The sequence below is a fragment of the Triticum aestivum genome, chromosome 6A (assembly GCF_018294505.1).
Source record: "Triticum aestivum cultivar Chinese Spring chromosome 6A, IWGSC CS RefSeq v2.1, whole genome shotgun sequence".
NCBI lineage: Eukaryota > Viridiplantae > Streptophyta > Magnoliopsida > Poales > Poaceae > Triticum > Triticum aestivum.
In genome coordinates, this window is record NC_057809.1 from 146,459,777 (window position 1) to 146,470,541 (window position 10,765).

The window sequence follows — 10,765 nt, forward strand, 5'->3', positions numbered from 1 at the left end:
TATACCCAACTGTTTTGGGTATTCTATGAAGATGCATTTATCCGCTTTGGGTTTTGAGCTTATCAGCCTGAAACTTTTCACATAAGCGTCGCAGCCCCAAACTTTTTAAGAAACGACAGCTTAGGTTTCTGTAAACCATAGTTCATACGGTGTCGTCTCAACGGAATTGCGTGGTGCCCCTTTTAAAGTGAATGCGGTTGTCTCTAATGCCTAACCCATAAACTATCACGGTAATTCGATAAGAGACATCATGGTATGCATCATATCCAATAGGGTGCAGTTATGATGTTCGGACACACCATCACACTATGGTGTTCCAGGCTGTATTAGTTGTGAAACAATTTCCACAATGTCTTAATTCTATGCCAAACTCGTAATTCAGATATTCATCTCTATGATCATATCATAGATATTTTATCCTCTTGTCACGACGATCTTTCAACTTCACCCTGAAATTACTTGAACCTTTCAATAATTCAGACTCGTGATTCATCAAGTAAATATACTCAACATCTACTCAAATCATCTGTGAAGTAAGAACATAACGATATCCACTACATGCCTCAGCACTCATTGGACTGCACACATCAAAATGTATTACTTCCAACAAGTTGCTTTCTAGTTCCATTTTACTGAAAACAAGGCTTTCAGTCATCTTGCCCATGTGCTATGATTTGCATGTCTCAAGTGATTCGAAATCAAGTGAGTCCAACCGGTCCATTTGCATGGAGTTTCTTCATGCATATACACCAATAGACATGGTTCGCATGCCTCAAACTTTTCAAAAACGAGTGAGCCCAAAGATCCATCAACATGGAGCTTCTTCATGCGTTTTATACCGATATGACTTACGTGGCAGTGCCACAAGTAGGTGGTACTATCTTTTGGCATGAACATGTGTATCACTACGATGGAGATTCAATAAACCATTCATTTTAGGTGTAAGACCATTGAAGGTATTATTCAAATAAACAGAGTAACCATTATTCTCCTTAAATGAATAACCGTATTGCGATAGACGTAATCCAATCGTGTCTATGCTCAACGCAAACACCAAATAACAATTATTTAGGTTTTAATACCAATCTCGATGGTAGAGGGAGCGTACGATATTTGATCAACCTTGGAAATACTTCCAACACATATCGTCATCTCACCTTTTAGCTAGTCTCCGTTTATTCCGTAGCCTTTTGTTTCGAGTTACTAACACTTAGCAACCGAACCGGTATCTAATACCCTGGTGTTACTAGGAGTACTAGTAAAGTACACATTAACATAATGTATATCCAATATACTTCTATCGACAGCCTTCTCATCTACCAAGTATCTAGGGTAATTCTGCTCCAGTGGCTGTTCCCCTTATTACAGAAGCACTTAGTCTCGGGTTTGGGTTCAACCTTGGGTTTCTTCACTAGAGCAGCAACTGATTTGCCGTTTCATGAAGCATCCCTTTTTGCCCTTGCCCTCCTTGAAACTAGTGGTTTCACAAACCATCAACAATTGATGCTCCTTCTTGATTTCTACTTTTGTGGTGTCAAACATCGCGAATATCTCAAGGATCATCATATATGTCCCCGATACATTATAGTTCATCACGAAGCTCTAGCAGCTTGGTGGTAATGACTTCGGAGAACTATCACTATTTCATTTGGAAGATCAACTCCCACTTGATTCAAGCGATTGTTGTACTCAGACAATCTGAGCACAAGCTCAACAATTGAGCTTTTCTCCCTTAGTTTGCAGGCTAAGAAAATTCTCGGAGGTCTTATACCTCTTGACGTGGGCACGAGCCTGAAAATCCCAATTTCAGCCCTCGAAACATCTCATATGTTTCGCGATGTTTTAACACGTCTTCGGTGCCTCAACTCTAAACCGTTTAACTGAACTATCACGTAGTTATCAAAATGTGTATGTCAGATGTTCGCAACATCCACAGACAACGTTGGAGGTTCAGCACACTGAGCGGTGCATTAAGGACATAAGCCTTCTATGAAGCAATGAGGACAATCCTCAGTTTACGGACCTAGTCCGCATAATTGCTACTATCAACTTTCAACTAAATTTTCTCTAGGAACATAACTAAACAGTAGAACTGAAGCGCGAGCTACGACATAATTTGCGAAGACCTTTTGACTATGTTCAGGATAATTAAGTTCATCTTATGAACTCCCACTCAGATAGACATCCCTCTAGTCATCTAAGTGATTACATGATCCGAGTCAACTAGGCCGTGTCCGATCATCACGTGAGACGGACTAGTCATCATCAGTGAACATCTTCATGTTGATCATATCTACCATACGACTCATGCTCGACCTTTCGGTCTCTTGTGTTCCAAGGCCATGTTTGTACATGCTAGGCTCGTCAAGTCAACCTAAGTGTTTCGCATGTGTTCCGAGGCCATGTCTGTACATGCTAGTCTCGTCAACACCCGTTGTATTCGAACGTAAGAATCTATCACACCCGATCATCACGTGGTGCTTCGAAACGACGAAATTTCGCAACGGTGCACAGTTAGGGGGAACACTTTCTTGAAATTTTAATGAGGGATCATCTTATTTACTACCGTCGTTCTAAGCAAATAAGATGTATAAACATGATAAACATCACATGCAATCAAATAGTGACATGATATGGCCAATATCATATTGCTCCTTTTGATCTTCATCTTCGGGGCTCCATGATCATCATCGTCACCGGCATGACACCATGATCTTCATCATCGTGTCTTCATGAAGTTGTCTCGCCAACTATTACTTCTACTTCTATGGATACTGGTTAGCAATAAAGTAAAGTAATTACATGACGTTTATGTTGACACGCAGGTCATAAATAAATTAAGACAACTCCTATGGCTCTTGCCGGTTGTCATACTCATCGACATGCAAGTCGTGATTCCTATTACAAGAACATGATCAATCTCATACATCACATATCATTCATCACATTCTTCTTGGCCATATTACATCACATGGCATACCCTGCAAAAACAAGTTAGACGTCCTCTAATTGTTGTTTGCATGTTTTACGTGGCTGCTATGGGTTTCTAGCAAGAACGTTTCTTACTTACGCAAAGACCACAACGTGATATGCCAATTGCTATTTACCCTTCATAAGGACCCTTTTCATCGAATCCGGTCCGACTAAAGTGGGAGAGACAGACACCCGCTAGCCACCTTATGCAACTAGTGCATGTCAGTCCGTGGAACCGGTCTCACGTAAGCGTACGTGTAAGGTTGGTCTGGGCCGATTCATCCCACGATGCCGCCGAATCAAGATTGGACTAGTAACGGTAAGCATATTGAATAAAATCAACACCCACAACTACTTTGTGTTCTACTCGTGCATAGAAACTACGCATAGACCTAGCTCATGATGCCACTATTGGGGAACGTAGCAATAATTCAAAATTTTCCTACGTGTCATCAAGATCAATCTATGGAGTCATCTAGCAACGAGGGAGGAGTGGATCTACATACCCTTGTAGATCGCGCGCGGAAGCGTTCAAGGGAACGGGGTTGATGGAGTCGTACTCGTCGTGATCCAAATCACCGATGATCCTAGCGCCGAACGGACGGCACCTCCACGTTCAACACACGTACGGAGCAGCAATGTCTCCTCCTTCTTGATCCAGCAAGGGGGGAGGAGAGGTTGATGGAGATCCAGCAGCACGACGGCGTGGTGGTGGAAGTAGCGGGATTCCAACAGGGCTTCGCCAAGCGCTGCGGGAGGAGGGAGATGTGTCATGGGAGGGAGAGGGAGGCGCCAGGGCTTAGGTGTTGCTGCCCTCCCTTCCCCCCACTATATATAGGGCCAAGGGATAGGGGGGCGCAGCCCTGTCCCTTCCTTCACGGAAGGGTGCGGCCAGGGAGGAGTCCATCCTCCCCAAGGCACCTCGGAGGTGCCTTCCCCCTTTAGGACTCTTCCTTTCCCTTATCTCTTGGCGCATGGGCCTCTTGGGGCTGGTGCCCTTGGCCCATATAGGCCAAGGCGCACACCCCTACAGCCCATGTGGCCCCCCGGGACAGGTGGACCCCTTTGGTGGACCCCCGGACCCCTTTCGGCACTCCCAGTACAATACCGATAATGCGCGAAACTTTTTCGGCGACCAAAACAAGACTTCCCATATATAAATCTTTACCTCCGGACCATTCCGGAACTCCTCGTGACGTCCGGGATCTCATCCGGGACTCCGAACAACTTTCTGGTTACCACATACTAATATCTCTATAACCCTAGCGTCACTGAACCTTAAGTGTGTAGACCCTACGGGTTCGGGAGACATGCAGACATGACCGAGATGACTCTCCGGTCAATAACCATCAGCGGGATCTGGATACCCATGTTGGCTCCCACATGTTCCATGATGATCTCATCGGATGAACCACGATGTCAAGGACTTAATCAATCCCGTATACAATTCCCTTTGTCTAGCGGTACGATACTTGCCCGAGATTCGATCGTCGGTATCCCGATACCTTGTTCAATCTCGTTACCGGCAAGTCTCTTTACTCGTTTCGTAACACATCATCCTGTGATCAACTCCTTGATCACATTGTGCACATTATGATGATGTCCTACCGAGTGGGCCCAGAGATACCTCTCCGTTTACACGGAGTGACAAATCCCAGTCTCGATTCGTGCCAACCCAACAGACACTTTCGGAGATACCTGTAGTGTACCTTTATAGCCACCCAGTTACATTGTGACGTTTGGCACACCCAAAGTATTCCTACGGTATCCGGGAGTTGCACAATCTCATGGTCTAAGGAAATGGTACTTGACATTAGAAAAGCTTTAGCATACGAACTACATGATCTTGTGCTAGGCTTAGGATTGGGTCTTTGTCCATCACATCATTCTCCTAATGATGTGATCCCGTTATCAATGACATCCAATGTCCATGGTCAGAAAACCGTAACCATCTATTGATCAACGAGCTAGTCAACTAGAGGCTTACTAGGGACATGGTGTTGTCTATGTATCCACACATGTATCTGAGTTTCCTATCAATACAATTCTAGTATGGATAATAAACGATTATCATGAACAAGGAAATATAATAATAACTAATTTATTATTGCCTCTAGGGCATATTTTCAACAGCCTCCACCACTATCATCATCGGCAATGGTGCAAAAACATCTATTCGGGACTCCCCTTGGCTACTTGGGTGCAAGCCTAAGGATATTGCCCCACTAATTTATGAGGCCTCGAGGAGAAAGAACTAAAAAGTGCATGCAGCTCTCAACGCGAACGCTTGGATGTTAAAGAGCAACCACGACACTGTCGTCTTTGGAGACCACATCCAGGAATTTTTCACTCTTTGGATGCTTGTGCATGATTTCCAATTTGACGAACAAGACGAAGATGACATTGTTTGGAAGCACTCCATGGATGGGCTCTACTCGATAGCCACCACATACAAGATGCAATTCCTTGGATTGAATCCCCCATGGACTCCATGGTTTGGGAACTTTGCGCCCCTTCAAAGGCTAAATTCTTCGCATGGTTGGCTTTGCAAGACCGGATTTTGACCGTCCATCATTTAGAGTGGCGTGGTCTGGCAAATTGTGACATTTACCCTCTTTGCAAAAGGGAGCAAGAAATGGACGTTTACCTCCTCATCAAGTGCCGCTACACTATTAAGCATTTAGAAGTTCGGGTTTCTGCACATGGACACCTCCACTTGGCACTTTGAGGGATCCGTCATGGAATGGTGGGATAAGCCCTAATAGGCGAGCTATGGCCTCCCTCATCATACTCGTCTCTTGGATAATATGGAGACTCGTGTGTTCCGCCACAAGAGTGCAGCACCACCAATCCTCCTCAGAAGGCTAATCTTTGGGTTACCGCGGGTACTAAGAAACTAGGGCATATTGTTTTGCGCGAGTAGTTTTTATGCCATGATTGTGGGTCACTTGTAAAACTCTATTCTCTTCTTACTTAATGGAAGAGGCAAATCTTATGCCTCTATTTCAAAGAGGAAAAAACTATCTCGTATGGTATCCTAAGGCCAATTGAAGAGAAATCACACAGAACAGCAGATAAACTGATCCAGCCAATGTCTCTGTAAGCATCAGGCAGGGGGTGAAACAGATAGTGGCGCCAACGCACATACAGATGTCTGCTACAAACCTACATCATTTGATTAGAAGCATCCTACATAGCCCTCATGTTTACAGAGAGAGGGGACATGGAGAGGGACAGAGACGGACGATCAGGCTGGCATGATTCGACCCTTCAGGCTGGCATTTGATCAGTCAGTTCACACCGACGACGTCCTCGATCCCGTTTTCCTTGATCAGATCGGTGAACTGGTTCAAGTAGCTCACGAGCCCACCTAGCGACTTGATCAGCTCGTCGGCTTTCTGCCGAGTGGTCTCCATTGCATCAGGTGAGACGGCATAGGCAGGAGCATTGTGGTGGCCACCATCTTCATCAGCCTCTCCACTTAGTATCATATGAATATGCTGCGCGTTCTCGTTTAGCCTGTTGGCTAACTCCCATGCGTCGGCTTGGCTTTTCTTTGGTTCGTTGTGGGTCTCCATAGCCTCTCCACTTAGTATCATATGAATATGCTGCGCGTTCTCGTTTAGCCTGTTGGCTAACTCCCATGCGTCGGCTTGGCTTTTCTTTGGTTCGTTGTGGGTCTCCATCTCACACCCTTGTGGACAAAAGAGCACAGAGGCATGAAGTTAGCCACAATCAAAATGTAACATGAATAAAAAACATTCACATTAACTGGTAGTACATGGTAGAGGCATGAAGTTTTTTTTTGCCGGGGTAGAGGCATGAAGTTAGCCGCAATCAATATGTAACATGAATAAAAAACATTCACATTAACTGGTAGTACATGGTAGGGATCAGGGATTTAGGTAATAATTCATCTAGAGACGAGATTAACTAAACATGTATCATAATCATGTGTGTTCATAGGATCTGTTTTGGAGATTCATGAATACAAAAGCGGGTGTTTATGCAAGCCATTGATCTAATAGCAAGGCCAATGCAATAAAAAGACGCAATGTTGGTAGAAAATGGGCTGCAACTAATACAAATCCACCTGCATGACCTACACAAGACAACAAACCACGTACTAACAATTTCTAAGACAAATACTGAATCAAATGCTTCACACAGCTCGTTACAAACACAGTAAATTTAGAATCGGTCTATAATTACAGCATTTATAACCTAGAACCAATTACGGAATACAGGCTTATCACTTCTTAATAATGAGATCACATATCATGTTTTATCGAAGCAAAGCACGTTAGGTGCACTGTGAAATAGCGCCTCATTCCATCAAAATAATAATACAATGATAAGAGAACTTCTTGATATTCGTAAATAGGCAAAATGGCAACAATTTTTCTTTCTTTAGGATATGTTAAAATATGGATATATTAACTTCCTTCTATAAAGATGTTAACGCCCCCCCCCCCCCCCCCCGACCCCACCGCTTGCCATCGCCTTTTCGCTCAACATGCCAGCAATACAATTTTATTATTGTGTACCAACGCATAGATCTGTACTCGTAGATGTTAATTGGTGGTGGGGATCCATTCGCCGTTGGACCAGAATCAGATGTCAATCAAACGGCTTCACATTCCTCTTACACTGTTGGCACAGCCTTTTCGCTCGATGTACCGGCTAATATCTGAAAACCTACAGACTTGAAGTAACAGATACAGGATTGTGGATCACCAATACTCTGGTGCTGACATTTTTGCATCCATCACCTATAGATCACCTTCACTGCAGCTCTTACATTTGGATGATGGAACCATGTACAGATGCAAAATGCTCCACTGGCCAAATCATTCCTACCAAATATGCCATGATCACCTTGCAATAATATATGGCATACGCTGCAAGCTTTATTACTACTAAACCATTAAGTATCCCCAACATATCATAATCAGAGCACACGATCACCCAACCGAAAAGATCTAGCCGATTCATACCCACATGCGAATCAGGTCAGGTGCGTGAACATGTAAAGGAAAATACGAAAATGAGAGAACGATTGTACCCAAATCATCAGAAGCATTCGCATTTCCACCATCCACCTGCATCTCCTCCTCACTCCCGTCATCATCCGCCTCCTCCGCGGCACTATCCTCCTCTTTTTCAACCCCAGCATCGCCACCCTCTTCCTCTCCCACCCCAGCAGTATCACCACCACCACCACCACCACCACCACCATTAGCACTGACCAAGCCTTCGTCGCCCCCTCCTCCCCCGGCGCCGCCAAGGAGCGCCTCATCCACTCGGATCAGCGCGTCCATGATGCCATACACCTCGGCGTCGAACTCCGCGGGGAGCCCGGCCTTCCTCCTGGCCGCGGCGCTCATGCGCCAGTAGCTCCCCCCGGTTCGCCCCTCCCAGCGGCGCACCGCCCCGTACTCGGCCACGAGCGCCTCCCACCTCCGCTTGCACTCGCCGGCCGCCCTCCCCCTGCGCCTCGAGGGCGCCCCACCGGCGTCGGAGAAGGCGATGTTCTCCGCGACGATAGCCCACTTCTGGAAGGCGGAGACGGAGCGGGCCCAGCCGTCGTCGTCCACGGCGGCGACCGCGGCGACGAGCGCTAGGGTCTCGGCGGCAGTCCACTCGGGCGCGCGGCCGGAGCGCGTGCGGCGGGGGCTCGGGGGCCTGGAGGATTTGAAGGCGGGCGGCGGCTGGTCTCTGGCCGCGGGCGTGAGGGCCAGGGCTTTGGAAGGGGACGGCGAGGGGGACGCCGCTAGGGCCTGGACGATGCAGGGCGAGTCGGAGGCGGCTTCGTTCGGATCCACGGAGGGTAGGGCTTGGACGATGCACGGGAAGTCGCCGCCGCGGGGATCCATGGAGGCGGAGGCGAAGGCTGTTGGAGCTTGGGGGAGGCGAGAGCTGAGTGACAGAGTGAGTCAGTCGGTCAGTGCGGCACGGAGGCTTCGAGCGAGCTTCTACATAACAAAAGAAAAAAAATGCCAAAAACAGACTAAGAACAACTCTGGCAACCTTTCAAAAATAAAAAATAAAAAACTCTGGCAAGTCGCGTAATAACTATCAGTACGATGATTTTAGGTCCAAGTCAATCTAAAATAGTCGCCAGATGTAGTCTCCCGTAGTGCCTTTATATTTCTTTACGGATGGAGTATATCGATCGGCATAAATTGCGATGATTGACCACTATGTAGCCTTCATATTTGGAGGCTAGGGAAGCTAATATGGAGCGTCACGACTATTTTTGAAGCACGGCGCAACCAGTACACGCATCTGCGTGTCCTGATAAATCACCGGTTAGTGGGGTGATGTGACCGGTAACCATCAAGCCATTAATGACAGCCACCGCTTCCTAGTCCCAAGGCGACCATTCGGATGACCTTTCATCCCCGGCTATAAGAGCCTGACCATTTACTCCTTGCCCCTATGCTCCCATCTCCTCCTCGTTGCGACCTCCCCTCCCATCTCCTCCTTCTCAAAAACAATGCCACTATGTCGGAGCTTAGCCGGCTAGCTGAAAGGGTCGGCAGAGCGGAACGTCCCGTCATAGACACCGCGCAACCGCGGGGCAAACTCTCCCTGCGGCACTAGCTCTGGCAACCGTTGGCTCCTCCTTCCCGCGGCGGCGGTGGATCTAGCAGGTGCGTGGGAGGCACACCCATTGTCTGGGTGAAGGAAGAGTTGGGGACGCCAGCCCCGCCAGCCACCTCGTTCGGGTCAACCACATCGTCCTCATCGTAGCCCAGCCGGAGCCGGAGGCGGGCCCCTAGGAATCGATCCACGCGGTGATGGAGCTCACCAACATCCATGCTCGCAATGAGGCTCGGGTCATCCGCGAGTACGATTTCGCATGCACCAGCGAGGAGAAGGTGCGATAGCTCGCGACAGTCGCTCATGAGTCTGACCTCCTATGCTTAGATGGAGGATATCTCCTCGACAAAGTAGGACGGCGACAATGGTAATGGCAAAGAGGAGGAGGGTGATGACTAGACAGTGTCGGCTACCTAGTAGTGAAGTTGTCGACCGCCTGGTAGTGTAGATAGTATAGGTTGAAAAATGTTATACGACATTTGTAATTGCTAATTATAGTAACTAGATGATACCCCGTGCGTTGCTGCGGGAATCAGTTGCAATATATTTTGATGAGATTCGATTGTGCGAAGTATAAATATTTTGATTAATAACATATGGATCAAAATTTAGAATACATAAGACTTACTATAACTGAGTGTGTATAGTTGTAAAATATTTATTAAATAGAAGTAGAATAATATAATGAAAATTATTTTTCATGCATGGTTGCATGTGGTGTGGATCTTTTCCTGTGCATGGTTTTATGTTAAGGTGGGCTTTATCTGATCCATAATTGCATGGTGATGTGGTATGCTTGAATGTTGAGATAAATAAGTTAGTGGTGATGACTCTCTTAAGTGTATAGGATGCGATGAATTTTAGCCTTTATTATAGTTTTATGGTATGTAAATGTGACGGATTTTGACACTTTTTATTGTTCTGTTATAGTTTCTAGTAATAATTTATCATGTGGAACTTGCATTTGGTTTAGCTTAATTTGCCTCTGCATTTTTGAAGAAAATAACAAAAAAGATCAAATAAATGAAAAATGTGGGGGTCGCCATATGGTGACTCTTTGTTTCTGCACAACCGTTGTGACCTGCATATCAATATGAGCATGCTCCATAACCCATACGGTGATCTCCCATATGGCAAATATGCTAGAGTTGCCCTAAGAGCCTACCTAAAACCAGTTTTATATGTG

At 46.2% G+C, this 10,765-nt stretch overlaps 1 protein-coding gene across 2 annotated transcripts; it reads right to left on the minus strand.

Annotated features, from left to right (window-relative positions):
- Positions 1 to 6,048: 6,048 nt before the first annotated feature.
- LOC123132544 (trihelix transcription factor ASR3) lies at positions 6,049 to 8,938 on the minus strand. 2 transcript variants are annotated; one of them, XM_044552374.1, is made up of 3 exons: positions 8,039 to 8,938; positions 6,555 to 6,667; positions 6,049 to 6,446 (listed from the first exon to the last, which is right to left on the minus strand). In XM_044552374.1, exons 1-3 carry the CDS (start codon positions 8,847 to 8,849, stop codon positions 6,264 to 6,266), a joined length of 1,107 nt encoding a protein of 368 aa, XP_044408309.1. In that variant the 5' UTR covers positions 8,850 to 8,938; the 3' UTR covers positions 6,049 to 6,263. The 2 variants fall into 2 exon arrangements, with proteins under 2 accessions (XP_044408309.1, XP_044408308.1); XM_044552373.1 differs by having other exon boundaries at positions 6,049 to 6,667; positions 8,039 to 8,935.
- Between the last annotated feature and the right edge of the window lie 1,827 nt (positions 8,939 to 10,765).

Coding starts and splice junctions, on each gene's coding strand:
- LOC123132544 (XM_044552373.1), bottom strand. CDS start 8,849: ATGGATCCCCGCGGCGGCGACTTCCCGTGCATCGTCCAAGCCCTACCC. Junction 6,668..8,038: donor GAATGCTTCTGATGATTTGG/GTACAATCGTTC, acceptor TTTGTCCACAAG/GGTGTGAGATGGAGACCCAC.